This window comes from Lepidochelys kempii, chromosome 6 (genome assembly GCF_965140285.1).
Source record: "Lepidochelys kempii isolate rLepKem1 chromosome 6, rLepKem1.hap1, whole genome shotgun sequence".
NCBI lineage: Eukaryota > Metazoa > Chordata > Testudines > Cheloniidae > Lepidochelys > Lepidochelys kempii.
The window spans coordinates 89046393-89061835 of NC_136385.1; the positions used below are offsets into that span (position 1 = coordinate 89046393).

Below are 15443 nucleotides of genomic sequence, written 5' to 3' on the forward strand. Positions count from 1 at the left end.
TTCCAAGCCCGAAAGCATAGGACTATAGTCTATTCTAAAAAGAAATTTAATCTTACAAATGTATGTATAAAGTTTGCATGAAAATTAAAAGAAGTTGTAAATTGGGATGTAAAACTTTTATCTGGTGATGGCCTAAATGTGTGGCAAAGCACCAAAATATGGAGAACACACAAATATAAATAAATAAAAGCACATGAGGAGGCTTGGAACGGCATTGGCTCCTTTTAGGTATATAGGTTTCTGTGACCTAAACTTCAAGATTCAACATTTTTATACCAATTCACAGGAAATAGCAGGATTTGGAAAAACGGCAGGTAAATTTACTTGGAGGTAAATTTGTGTTTGAATTGAGTGATGTCCCATGTGAAGAGCTATATTTGAAAGGTGTGCTTGAAGGGTTCGGGGATGTTTCATTGTTAACTATAAATATGTTCACATTTCTTATACTTTTTGCAGTTGTGATCTTTTTGTCTATGTTGTGTTTTTGTGTGTGAATTTATTTGGTTTAAGGAAAGGAGGGAGATAACCCTTCTTGGATATGTAAGGTAGTTTTTGATTTCTTAACCAAAAATGACAAGAGATATTCTATCACTGACTCCAAACTGGAGAAAATGATCATGATAATCTGATTGCTGTGCATCTAGAATTACTAACTTTGTAAAAGTATGTAACTTAATTTGTCCCTTTTTTGTTGCTTTTAAAAGTGGCAAAGTGATTTGTTCACTTAACGGGCCAAAGACTTACAAAGCTTGTGGTTTTTGCTTTTGTTTTTTAATTTGGATTTTTTTAAAAAAGATTACATTTTATTATTGGAATAACTGAATTTCAAAGATACAAAGAGTCACCAGACCAACAACTTCTTTTGCCCCATATGCTTACACAGTAAAAAAAAAAAAAAAAATTAGTATGAGAGTCGAGTTACCAGCATTGTGTTATCAAACAACCCTGGAGTTTAAACTTCTTAGGAGAAGGAATTGTCTTTTAGTAAGTGTGCATGAAAATTAAAAGAATTTTCAGCATAATGAGGGCCTGATCCCTGATTTGGATGTATAGGTGCTACTGTAAAATAAATAATAACTCCCTCATTTATTTTATTTGTGAGAGTGGCCAAAAAGTATCCAAAGTTTTCACCGCTGTTTTCTATAACTCACATTCTGATTATTTGTATTTAAAACTTTATTTTAAAACAAATTATGATCCCAGATGGAATCTTGCATACCCAGTTTCTTTCTGGAGAAGGAGTTATGAGCACACAGTGTATAAGTTCTGAAAATAGGAGTTTTTAATTAACACCTTCAACTATAGTTATATAAGTATCACAGAATAAGATCAGTAATATAGTTCCCTCTCATTTTACATGTTGGTATAGTGAGCTAATGAACCAGTGTTTCAAAAGATCGGGTGTCAAATTCTAGTGTGGTGACAATTAAAATGAATACACTGATTTCATCTTAGTCCTTAGAGGACATTTGTCTGCTTCATCAAAAGCACTTTAATTTGTACCAAATTTAGCATGCATGTCACTGACTGTTGAGAGGCCCACAATTTAATCAGGTTGTGATGATGTAGGTTGGATTTGAGTTGCATTGGCATAGCAGCATGTGGAAATTGCCATAGAATTTACTGTGTGCTATGCTCATTCTAATTTACTATCATGTTCAAGAATTTCCCCCCTCACCCCCAGGAAAAACAGAAGAGGGGTGGAGGGAAGTAATAGACATGTGGGCCAGATTATCATAGTTAGATACATACAGTTCTTCAGATATATTTGTGTGTGCCTGGTTTATGCATTTAAATACTTAGTGTTCATGTACAGCTGCTTTGTGTGTGCACATATCATCTCAATAAAGATAAACTGGCATTAGAAAAGGTTCAGAAAAGGGCAACTAAAATTATTAGGGGTTTGGAACTGGTCCCATATGAAGAGAGATTAAAGATGCTAGGACTTTTCAGCTTGGAAAAGAGGAGACTAAGAGGGGATATGATAGAGGTATATAAAATCATGAGTGATGTGGAGAAAGTGAATAAGGAAAAGTTATTTACTTGTTCCCATAATATAAGAATAAGGGGCCACCAAATGAAATTAATGGGCATCAGGTTTAAAACAAAAAGGAAGTTCTTGTTCACTCAGCGCACAGTCAACCTGTGGAACTCCTTGCCTGAGGAGGTTGTGAAGGCTAGGGCTATAACAGGGTTTAAAAGAGAACTGGATAAATTCATGGAGGTTAAGTCCATGAATGGCTGTTAGCCAGAATGGGTAAGGAATGGTGTCCCTAGCCTCTGTTTGTCAGAGGGTGGAGATGGATGGCAGAAGAGAGATCACTTGATCTTTACTTGTTAGGTTCACTCCCTCTGGGGCACCTGGCATTGGCCACTGTTGATAGACAGCATACTGGGCTGGATGGACCTTTGGTCTGACCCAGTATGGCCATTCTTATATGTGACGTCTGTGCATTTCCTTCATGTATTTGTACATGCATGTGAGTTATACACATGTTGTTTAAGTACATGCAAATTTTGGTACCTAGCATTGAAAATCGGGCGCTTTTTCCTTATGTCAGCAAAGTTATGATATGTATTTCAGTATATTTATAAATATGTTGTTCCATTTTATAGCATACTGAAAATGTATTAAGAAATGAAACCTCTTTAGAAATATATATCATGTATGTATTGCATTTACTTCACTTGCAGATTACTTCCATTAGTTATCAATAATCCCAGATAAATTCATTGTAATTGATATGTACAGCTATACACATTTGGAACGTAGATGTAAAATGGGATTAAAAGTTAGCCAAGACACATTTGTTGTTGACGTTTTTATTAAAAGCAAACAAAGAAAACCCTCCATTTCCATGAAAGATATAGACCATGTTAGTAAGGAGCTCTGTCTGATTGCGGTGATTTCGTAGCATAAAGATTTTACTATGATTTCTTTCTTTCTAAATGGAATGAAATGTAAGTCCTGATGCAACGCTGAAAAGAAATACTAAGCCACTGAGGGAAGTCTGTGCTATTATCCTTGTGTTCCTGAAACTCCCATTGCATTAGTTACATATATAATTAGATGTAAATTGTCCAATAGACTGAGTGTGGGTCTGGGAGCCAGGAACTGCTGAATCCAATCCCACATCTGCTATTGACTTGCAGAGTCACCTTGATCTAGTCTCTTAATTTATCTGTGTCTGTTCCCCTCTCTCTGTAAAATGAGGATAGCACAAAGCTCTAAGTTGGCCATGGAATTACAGGAACTGTGTGGCTGGAGTCTCTGTGGTAAGGGATGATGAGCTTGTGCTCCACTGCCACTTAGCACTTTAGCCTTCTAACTTACTCAACGAAGCTCTGGGGGTAAGACACGGCTGTAAAACTGCTTCTCACCTCCAGCCAATGCCCTAATTGGCTCAAGAGTCGACTGGGTACAGACTTGAGGTGATGCTTCTTCTTTCTCCGAAACACACAGTGCTGCTGCGGCTGTTGTGGGGAGGTGGTGACTGATGCCCCTCATTCCAAGAGTACAGCTGATGTGTGGGGGCAGAGTGGAACCACACTCAACATGCTTGGCTCAGATCTTCTCCCTTCGAACGCTGCAGCAGGAGAAACCGCAGCCGTTTCCTCCTCTCATTCTGCCTTCAGAGATGGGAAACCCACCCTAGTGCTTACATCAAGATAAAGGGACCTCCAAAGAGTGAGCACAGGGGGAGCAGGATAAGCAGCATGATGTTAAAAGCAGAAGAGGCACAAGGGGCAAGACAAAACAACACAGGTGGAGGGGGTAGAAACAACGGGGCAACAGTGGACATAAGGAGGGAGACAAAAAAATCTCAGGTTGAGGAATGTGGAACAGGACACCCCAAAAGAACCCTGGGAAGAGAGAAGACATCTGAAGGTTGAGAGATCTAAAAATGAAAGTGAATTTAATTTTGTGAGGAAGTTGTTTTGTTCTCTTTGATTGTTAGACTTCTAGCCACACTAAATGACTGTCTGACTGACTGAACTCACATATTATCTGATCTGCCCTCCAAAAACAATCTTCCCTCCCCCTCCAGCCACTCATCCCCCACCCCATAAACTTTAAATCACTAAACTGGAAACTGTTTGCAAGTGTGTTGGATGGAGCATGGGGGCTGTAAGAGTGTCCCTAACTGCTCTCCACCAGACACAAAATTAAAGCTTTGCAACATTTACCTAATTCTCAGAGCAATATTGTGAAGATTGTTGTTAGTGATTATACACTGATTAGAAAACTCAGTGCTTTATAAGTACCACGCATTTATTACTTGGTTAAAGGGTTGGGTCAATGAACCCCTTAAAATATTTCACTTTGTATCATTTTAGTCTTTAAAATTGGGGGTACCGCTAACTTTAAAAAGACTTTAAATGTCCGCTCAGGGTAGTGGCAGTTATTACCACAGCCATCTTTTATACTATGCCTCAGAATCAGCTTTAGAAGAACTATCACAGGTACAAGAAGAATTGGTTGTTTCCTTCTTTAGAAACCTTCATTGCTAGTATTTTATTATCAACTGGTATGAAGCTTAAATCCAGAACAGGCCTGCATTAGCACAGGTAAGATGAGAAAAGACATAACAAAAAATTTCATTAAAAAACAGCCCTTGTTCTCTGGGGAGTGCATTGGAGACTAGCGTCAGAGATTTCACCTGCATCTTTAATAGACCATTTGCTCTGAATGATTTTTATTGGCATTTTATTGCCAAAAGTGACCTTTCCTTTCTTTTTTTTATGGTGGACACCTACAATTAAAAGAAATCTTTAAAGGAAAAATCATTTAAAGAGTAGTGTGTTTTTGTTTTGTTCAGAATTCTAAATACAATAGAACTTTAATTATTCAAATGTGATGGGGAACGTTGAATATATTGGTTAATACAGATAATTTTCAGTGTACTTAATGACCCTGCTGTAGATAAAAGGGAATTGTGAATAATCAAGATTTAGCTAATTGAGTTGGTCATATATAAATTGTAATTTTCTGGTATCACAATAACAGCAGAAAAATGAGATGGGAAGATTTACTTTATCCCATTTATGTTTTCAGTTGTTCTAGAAAACATAAATACTAGGGTGCATGAATAAACCTCTGCCAGTCAGTGTGTTTGGAAATTATGTAATAACTCCATATAGGCTGTAATGATATCCTGAAACCCTGTATTTAAACTAACCTGAATTACAATGAGAGATAAACAGAATATTTACCCATCCCTTATGAGCTGCTGCTGATATGTAAATTTATTCTTCTACTTTGCACAAATATACTTTTGAGCTACTGCTTAAACACTTCAAGGTCCTTAGCCAAACAGTTTTAATGATGCCTCCAATATTATGAAAGTGTGACATTTGATGAATGCCTTGTATAGTTGTGATATCGGGGAAAGTGTAAACAAAAAACGCACATAAAGTCATCGTGCAACACCTAGATAATTTATAATTTTACTGTTTATATCCATCTTGACATTTTTTATCTGCCAAAGGCAGGTTTCATTTGGAATCTTAATCTGAGATTTATTTGGTGGATCTGGAAGTCATAGCTAGAGTTCCCACAGGAAATGGTCCATCTACCAACAGATTAAATGGCAGTCCTGCAGTTGTTAAGGGAGCTCTGCATTTAACACACATGCATACTCATTCAGTCAGCACTGTGGAGAAAAATTAAAGTAGTAACCCAGGTTTAGGAACAATGTAGCTAAAAAGTCCCATATTTGCTGAATGACAAAGGGTTATATAGCAGCATTTCATTTTATTATTCGTGCTTGAATTTCTTGTTTGCTTTGTTGAGTCTGCTGACGAATACTAATAAATGCCTGCAACAATCCAGACGAGAGATGCCTGGCAACAAAGCTATGCGGTGGACCTCCCTGATCTTCTCCAGTTCACAACCTGACCTTTTGAAAAATTGGCTGGGCTAAGCTGCAGAATTTGGGTGTAATGGTTATTGTTAACTCCAGCTTTAGGATTTATTAATTTGTGTGATCAAGACTTACCTATACTTCAAAGTTTCAAAAGACCAAACACAATCATCCATCCATTAGAACTAACATTGTGTTTCAGTGAATCCCACTTAGTGTCTGACTAGAGATTCTGCTATTTTGATGTGTTCAGAATCTAAAAATGCTTTTAGAGTAAGAGAGAAACCAATCTAACAAAAATCGTTTTTCTTCTCAAATGCTAGTATTTTTTTTAAATGTTAATTGAAAAATGAGAATGGAATGCCAAAGGAAGTATGTCATATTTACCTATTAATATTTGCATCATGATTAACTGCAGTGAATACCAGACGTGCTCAATCTTGTAAATATTTAAGTCTTCCCATTTACTTCAGCATTTTGGATGCAAAGAAAGATAGTAAAAGGCTAATAATGAGAGAGAAAGAGAGAGAGAAAATATAATAGCTAAAATAACCAGTGTCCTTGGAGAATTGTAAAAATTGCCATTCTGCCAGAATAACTCCAACAGTTCTTAAGCTCTCTCAATTTCTTTCTTTCTAAAGGATGTTGCCGGGATTCCAAACAAGTACAGGTGAAATAAAGAAGCATTCTAAGTAACACAGATGTCCTTCTTTAAATTACTTACAGAGAATGAATTCAGTATTCTCTTTAGATTCCATCAAGATTTAAAGAAATGAACCATTACACTTTGAGTTTTGTCTATATTCTAGAAGACAAAGGACATCTGACTTTTTCAAAAGTTATTTTAAAAGTTTTTTTATCATGTGAAATAAAGTGACATTTATTTCAGAATAAAACTTATACAAGTTTTGCTTTGTGAACTATTAGCAAAAAACTTCCTTGTTTTAACAAAAATTTCTGTCCATTTCATCACCATTTTGGACTCTTAAAAATGCAAACCAAAACCAGAAAAGCCTCAGCCCTTAAACTGCAGTGCTGTACTAATGCAACTATCTGTCAAAGCAGTTTTGGTAGTTGAAAAGTTATATGTTTGAGAATTACAATTTCATTTTAATTAAGAGGATAATTATTTTTACACAAACCATTAAAAATTATAAAAAGTTTGTAAACGTGCCTCTTGGGTTTTTTGTGACAGATCATATTGTGATCTGGCATGTTCATGAAAGTTATGGCCATCCTGAGTTTTGGAAGAATACCACTATAATTATTTGAATTTCCTCTTTATTTCTTGGTAGGGAACCATTATTCCATGTTCACTGTTTAAAAAAAAATCATTATTCTTTGACTCCATTTTGTTGTGTCTCTTAAGGTCCTAATGAAGCCAATGAAAAAGAAAAGAGAAACTGTGGGAGTAATCTCTAAATGTCACCAGAATAGAAGGGGGCAAGGAGAAGGGCCAAAAATGAGGTAGTGGACAGAGCACTGGAGTGGAATTCAAAAGACCTGGGTTCTATGCCCGTTTCTGCCACTGGCGTGTGGGTGACTTGGGGCAAGTCTCACTTCCTGTATTTGTGCCCCAGTTACCACATCTGGAAATCGGGATGAGACTGACCTTCTTTAATGCAAGAGCTTTGATTTCTACTGATGAAAAGTGCTATCTATAGAAGAGCTAAGTGGTATTATTATTAATGGGTCCCTGTCACAGAGTGACTAGCTCTTTCAGGGGAGTCAGGGCCAGCCTCACTTGTGATCCTCCCAGCTGATCCTGATGGGCTAAAGATCAAATGACCCTGTTCAATTATTGACCCAGCTGGGAAGGAGTCAGAGGAATGAGGAATCTAAAAAGAGTGAGATAGAGCTCAGTTAGTAGAGGAGCTGGCTCCTCTGACAAGCCCTGGAGAAGGGCAACTCCTAAGCAGATGGCTCTGAGGAGGAATGAGGAGCAACAAGAGGGAGACGATGGTCAACTCTGAAGCAAGATGGACTAAGAGGGATAAAGAGGAAAAATCTTGTATCTGTTTCAAGGTTTTGCCTAAATTGTATTTTTGGAGAATAAAACTATGCTTGAATAAAGACCCTAGGTGTGGCACTGAATCCTCCATGGGCAGAGATGACAGGCCATCAACCTACAGCTTCTTAAACGTGTGTGTTTTCAAAAGAAAACAAACAACACACTAAATCTGCCTTGCATTGTGTTTGGAGGAATTCCTTAAGAGACCCTCGCCTGTCCCAGTCAATTGCCGGGGATTTTAGAGTCTTCAGCTAATAGGGGTCTCTTCTCCCTGACTAGCACCAGTTGTGAACCAGGTGACTGTCTTCAGGCCTTGTGGCCTGTTCAGTCTTTACCGGGCTGACAATTAGGGACAGATGAGGGAACTGGGATATACTGCACCTGCGCAGCACTTTCTCTGATGTAATTCTCAAGGGCCTGGCTGTCATCTGTGGAAGTCAGTCTAGGTGGAGTTACAGGAAAGGGAAGGGATTCAATTAAGTGACACATTGAGTGTGATACGAGCCCCCAGATGTCCCTAAACTTCTGTGGCTGCAGATCCCAGCCTCCCCATGGAGCTGCTCTGAACTCTGCACAGGTGATGCTATTAGGCCTCGTATGGAGTCCTAGTAAAAAGCATATTTTTTTAGTAGTCCCGATACAAGGAAGATACGTAATAGGGCCAAATTAAAAGAGAGTGTCAATGAAGGACAGTTGCAGGATAATAGCCTGGTGCTCCTAGACAAATGCCAAGTTTAGACACTCAATACTATGACTATTAGGTCAATAAAATGATCAACTTAGGCCAGTCTATGCTAAAACCCCTAGGCTGAGGTAACCTGTGGCTTTTATTTTGAAAATGGGAGATGTTGATCCTGTAGCAATATTCTGTATTAAATGCTTGAGCCAGCTGTTACAATTTTGCCAAACAGAAGTTGGAATTACTTTCATTATCCACTTGCACTGAATTTCCCAAGTCCTTCTCCATCTTCTCACTAATTTATTTGGGCTGAATCTTGAAGACTTCTGGTTTGCACACACATAAAGGACAACAGTACTGAGAAAGAGGCATGTCAACTGAGTAGAGGACATCAAAAAGTAGTAGAAGCTCTTTGCCAAGGTACTTTGCAACCTCATACATACTGCGCTTGTAATGACCCCAATGGGAATGAGGGAGGAGAAAGCACGCATATGTAGATCCTTGCATACAGCCCAAACAAACCCCGCCCCTCCCCACCTACACCAAGCAACGGAAGTAGATTCCTTCCCTCAGTGTCATTTTGTTTCACTGCATGTTTATTCAAGTAAAACCCTTTTATATGAGCTTTGCCCTCTTTTTCAGGATATAGGACCTCTATTCAGGAAGGGGGTGAGCTGTTTAGCAATCTGGTTCTCTTGCAGACATTCCGTTCGGTAGACGTTTCAGAGGTAATATGTGTATATGTTGGCCTTGACAAAAAATGCTGATTCATTCCTTTCTGATCCTTAAGTTACCCAGCCATGGTACTGGTTTCTTTTGCATCTATTAAAAATGGGTTAGTTACAAGTTTCAAGCTGAAGTGTTGTCTTTTCCATAAGACTTAATATATTGATTAGTAGAAGTGCAATAATGTACAGTCAAATTGCATTAGATTAGATTAGGTTCTGTAGCTAGGACAAATGGTCATGCTTATTTGGTGAATAAAATATTTCTGAAATTGATAAAAGTCACAATACACAGTAAACCTGACTGCATTTACAAAATTTTCCTCAAAGCACTCTGGTCCAGACGCGCTCAAATGAGGACAATGACATAGTTGTAGTGCCTTGGCAAAGAAAGGATGCAGCTTTATTGAACAAGCAACAACTTCACCCTTAATGCCCCATGACAGATAGTCCTTCCAATTCTGAGAGGGGGAGGCTGCCACCTTTCCTTTCTGTCTTATAAAACCAGCAAGGAAAGACCAGGTCCCATAAGCCGGATCAATTACAGGCCCTAAGACCAGCTAATTGAAATGTCCCATGCAAATTTGAATCCATTGCAATGATGACTGGCTTTGCTGATGACTCAAAGGAGACATAGATTTCCAAGTCCTAACCGCACCTAGATTGGGAATCAGAGAGCACCACCCTACTAGTGCCCTAAACAGTACAGTTCAGCTCACCCTCCTGCAAGAACTCAGTACATCCATTGATGAGGTTTAAAAGCTGCAGATGTGAAAAATAGGAAAAGGAAAACCTCTGCTATCGATCACCTTATGCCCTGGAGTATGAGAGCTGAGATCTCTTGAAATTTTGATCTGTCCCAGTGTAACTACAAAGGCTGATTAGCTTGTTATATACTTGGATGATAAGTATTTTAGGGCAGGAACCATCTTTTTGTCCTGTGTTTGTACAGTTCCTAGGGAGTCCTGATCCATGACTAAGGCTTCGAGGCCCAAAGGTAATACAAATAATAAATAGTAGGTGTGTGGTGGTTGGAGAGTTCATCGCAGTCACTAATCCATCCCTGCCTGAGGTGCTTCAAATAAATACTAGTTATGGAGTTTACTGCTAGAATACAGAAAGAAAATAATTACCTGAGATTGAACCAAACTATTGAGAGCAAGTACGAATTTCAGTAATGCAGCACCCATCCTATAATGTGCAGGGGGGTGGTTTGTATTACTTTGTATGCAAAGCAAAGGGTATCTAAAGTGGGAGAAGTGGAGGAGACAATGCATTTGCAGACAAGATTCGTCAATGTGTACTTTGGTAGATAGGGAAGCAATTAAAGGTAGTTCAAGGAGAACTCCCTTTAGTGGTTACACAACCAAAAGGGATTCCACCCCGCCCCCCACAACAAGGGTTTAAAGGCAATAAAAACTCCCATTACCTTAGTTCTCTAGCTAATAGTGACTGAATATACCCAGAATGTCCCACACCCTAGTGGGGGCAAGATCTGTACTCAGTGTCTCTGCTCTGCCTTGTTCATTACAGCGAGGTCTTCCTTTGCTATGTATTGTAGCAGGGAGAAAGAGGCTGAACCACTTTCCCCCAATAGCTCATAAATCCAGCAGCAGTTTCAATGAACGGCCAGTCAGAAACCAGGGGTGCGTGGGACAATGAGCACTAGTGCATACCTGATTCAGGAGTCCTGCCTGTCCTGCGTAAGTTCCGTAATAGTGCTGCGATAGCCTAACCTGAGGGAGCAAGCTTCAACCCCAGTGCTGAGGCAGAGTTTGCAGCAAGTGACTGTGTGTCATTGCTATTCCTCCCTCAGGAAAGAAAGAGTCCCACAATTTCAACAGATTTTAGGGAATTACTTTGAGTATTCTTGGATTAAAGTCTCTGCTTCTCAGTTTTATATGCAGTACAGTATCCTGGGTTTGTTTAATGGCTATTTTAAGGCTATTCATAGAACAGTAACAGGGCATAGACAGTTTTTTCTTGTATCTGTTTTGAGGGGAAATAATGAGTCCGATCAAAGTACAGTATGTATAGAATAAAAGTAATCTTAATAAACAGTGACACAAAACAAAAACCCTCCTCAAGAAGTTTTAGAAATAGAACTCTTAGTAGTCTCTATTTAATCTACATAAAACAGATAGCTCAGAGTATACCTGCTTCTGAAGATTTGCAAATATTATTACACTCTCTGGGTGAATGATGCACTGACATGCACTGGCTGCATATTCCAGCAGACTTCCACAAATTGTGGTGGCAAAACTATCATAGCATATGCTGGAGTATCATATTTCTATAGAAGCTGGAGAGCTGAGTGGAGCCAGGTGCTTTGGGAACTAAGAGGAAAATTAACATAAGCTTTGAAGTCAAGAGGCCTCAGTGTAAATGAAAATCAGGCTCATAACGCGCTGTAATACAGGCTTACCCTGGCTATTGCAGGTCATCTGTCAGGACCAATGATCTATCCTGTTAATAAGTAATTGAGAGGGAAGAGAAATCAGGAAATGGGGAGCAATTTTTGACTTGCATGTGAAATATCCAGTAAAAATCAGTAACTCCTGAATATGGACTGATCTCCTGAGTCAGTGCTTTGGATACACTCCTCTCCTTTCATCAGTAGGATGATGAGGGAGCAGTGGATCTAAATTGGTATGTTTCCTCCTTCTGTTACAAAGAAAAGTGTGGGTGGGTTTTAAAACTTCATAAATTATTTTAAGTGTATGCGTTCCTTCAATTTAAAAGGCAGTTCAAGGACAACTTTTTGTTAATTTTTATCTTCAAATAGAAATCTGTAGTCTGGAACAGCAAAGAGAAGACTTTTGTCCGAAATTTCAGCTTTATCCAAGTTCTTCAAGAAGCCTACAACCACAACATGAATTAGTCATCCAAGGCAATGTTGAAGCAATGAAGCTGTCAGATTTGCCAACAGCCACCTCACTCAGTGTTCAGAGTGCTAGCACCCAGAATGTGTGTCTAGATCATGTTATTGCCCCTTGTACTGCTGAAGAATCAAGGTAAATACAAGCTTCTTTTATATATTTTTCCTGGATTGAGAATATTTCACTATTATGGGTAAAATTTTCAAAGGCGATGAAGGGAGATAGCTGCCCAGGTTGCATTAAAATTCAGTGGTGTTTGGGTGCCTAACTCCCTTAGGCTTTGAAAATTCCAAAAATATGGAGCATTTCTGTGTAATTTGGAATGAGTGTAAGGCTGTTTATGTGTTGGATTCATAAAAATGGTCACCATGCTCTCCCACCCCTAGGCCATGTCTCCTGGAATCCAGTGTGTCTCCCACTCCTTTCAGCTGTTTCTCCTCTAGCACTAATCCAAAGCTATTGTGGTGCTGATAAATATTTACCTAGGGCTATAATAAACCTGCACAAAACACTACTGAAATTTAAACAAGGCATGGTCACTGCCCCAAAGAAGGTAAAATCTGCATCAGACAAACATTGAAAATGAAGCTAACTGTAGAAAAGGAGGGGTAGCAAAATGAGGTGCAATGGTTAAAACAAAGTCTCTTTATGTCACAAATGAAGTTCTCAAAAAGAAAAGGAGTACTTGTGGCACCTTAGAGACTAACCAATTTATTTGAGCTTTCGTGAGCTACAGCTCACTTCATCGGATGCATACCGTGGAAACTGCAGCAGACTTTATATATACACAGAGAATATGAAACAATACCTCCTCCCACCCCACTGTCCTGCTGGTAATGAAGTTCTGACACTAATGAAATGAAGTTCTGACACTAATTACAATTGAGTATTGGGCTGGGCAGCAGGAGAGAGAGCTCAGCCGTGTAGGTCACTTACGAAAACCAAGGCAAAAGAAATGGGTCTTGGAGAGAGGGCTTGAAGGAAGAGAATGAGGCTGTTGTTGGGTGCACTGGAAAAGGGGCTTTCATTCACGAGTGAGTTGAGTTTATGGGAATTAAGACAAGTGTAGGAAGAGGAGTAACCAAGGGAGCAATGATGGGTGAGGAGTGGGCAGACCACCTGGTGTGAGTTGGGGGAGCAAAGGCAGATAGGAGGTGAGATGTAGGCAAAGCCTTACAAGTGAGGATGAGGATTTATAACACTTTGGAGAAAGCACCCACAGAAGGAATCTAGGGGGCTATGGGAGAGGGAGGAATGGTCTGTGGAGTGAGAGAGAGATTATAACGTGGCTACAGAATTGTGGATAGATTGAAGATGGGAAGATCAGGGAGGCTGGGGATTAGGTGGTTGTATTATAGTTCAGGTCAGAGAGAGGCAGGGTGTGTGAGGCAGGGTATTAGCAATGGGGACTGAAAAGAAAGGATGGTTTTAGAAGTGGTGAATACTGGGGTGTGAGAGGAGAGAAGTGAAAGGGTCAAATGCAACTCTTAGATGTGAGTTGGGCAAGTGACTAAATTGTCAGTAGCAAAGGTGAAAGGAGGGGCAAGTTGATACGTGTTTACATCTTTCTGCCTTCCATGTAGATTCCCTCTTATCTTTTTCCAGTGTTAATAACGCTTCTTGTGTTCACCTTCATAATACCAACTTCTTACGTTGGTGAGTCCAGTTGAACTGATAACTGGTCCTACCACTTGCACAGCTTCCCTCTTGCTTCAGTGCAAGCTACCCTTGTTTGACATAATTGTGCTAACATGCTACTCAATATGGATGTCTTTGATAGAAAGTGATGAATCAACTGCGGTAACCCTAGAATTCCATGAATAGTCCTCTCAACACATTCCTGGGGGCAACTGATCTCTCCATGGCTCTATGGATCCAAGATTTGTTTCTTTGTGTGCTGGAGATAGGATCCATAGTTTCATCCTTGATCTATTCATGTTTATATATAATAAAAATTTCTGGGGTCTGTATATGTTAATCATTGTCTTAATGCAGATATTCTGTAAGGCCTTTAGTAGACTTATCCATATTATTTTCCATTCTTTATTTGACCTGTTTTGAGTCCCATGATAATCTATATTGCATTTTCATTATAATTAGAATGTAAAACGCTCCTTCATGTAATCATGTGTGTATGTACTTATGAGAAACTCTGATTTATTTACTAGGGGTTAAATTTTCAAATGCACCCTCATGACTTTGGAGCCTGAATCCCATTTCCAAAAGTGACTTAGGCAATCAGGAGCCATTGATTTAGGAAGTCTCATTGAAAGTCAGTGGGACTGTAGTGTCTAAGTAAATTTTTGAAAATGGGATTTCGGCTCCAAAGACACTTAGCCACATTTGAAAATATTTTGCTAGGTCTTCAGCTGTCTGGGAAAGATCACCCTTGGTTTTCTCCTATTTATTTTTGGGAAATGTATTGTATTTGAAGATAGCGTGCACAAAAAAAGTTGCAGAGTTGGTATGTCAAAGGTAATAGGTTATATTGTATAAAACTTAAGGTTTCTGTGCCTGTTACTTATAATCCATGAATTTCTCCCCTAATCCATGAACATGTCTACATTGGTTCTGCATTAGAGCTAAGATCTGAGTTATCTGGAAATAACAGGTGACAGAGTAAAAGGAATTTTTTAAATCTTACTTTGAGTTGGGTCCTAGAAAGGTAGACTACAAGACAATATTTTGTAGACATTGGTATACTGTTAATGAAGCCTAAATTTTTGTCTGATTGGTATAGCAAGAGTGCCCAATTCAGTTTTTAACCAGGAAAGGATTTCACCCCTTGTTATCAGCTCCCTACAGTAGCTGGTATCAGACCTTAGAAGCAAAATAGGTAGTATAAAGGTTCAGCAGGAAATTTCACCACATTGTATTCCAAAAATTAACCTTTTCAACTCTACCTTATCTCTCTTCTTTCCATCACTAAATAAATGCTCTTGGAATAGGGTGGTATAAAGTGGGAACATCCTGTGGTCTGATATAATATTCAGAATAACATAAAATCATTTTCTAGAATTCCAAAAATATGTTTTCCTTTGTCTCATATCTTTTGAATATTTTGAATATTTTGAATATATTTTGAATATTTTCATTTCTTTTCGTTGAGTGACCCATTCTCTTGGAATACATACTTTATCCTGAGCATAAATTTGATCCCCCAATATTTTCCTTACATTATCACTCCAGATTAAGCTCAGGATTTTTGATCTTTACTTCCTTTAAGCATTTCCAATTTATAGACTTCATAGCTTATTTAGCTTAGTTTATTTTATATACTAGCAT

General features: G+C 38.7%; 1 protein-coding gene across 10 annotated transcripts in view; it reads left to right on the top strand.

Moving 5' to 3' along the window:
• Positions 1-15443, top strand: part of MIPOL1 (mirror-image polydactyly 1) — a 289347-nt gene that overhangs the window by 64328 nt on the left and 209576 nt on the right. For 9 of the 10 annotated variants that reach the window (XM_078853360.1, XM_073349064.2, XM_078853359.1 and 6 more), the window contains one exon: positions 12065-12293. In XM_078853360.1, coding sequence (XP_078709486.1) covers positions 12065-12293 — 229 coding nt within the window. Of the gene's footprint in view, positions 1-9196; positions 9283-12064; positions 12294-15443 lie in introns of all 10 variants that reach the window. The other variant, XM_073349068.2, reaches the window with a different exon arrangement.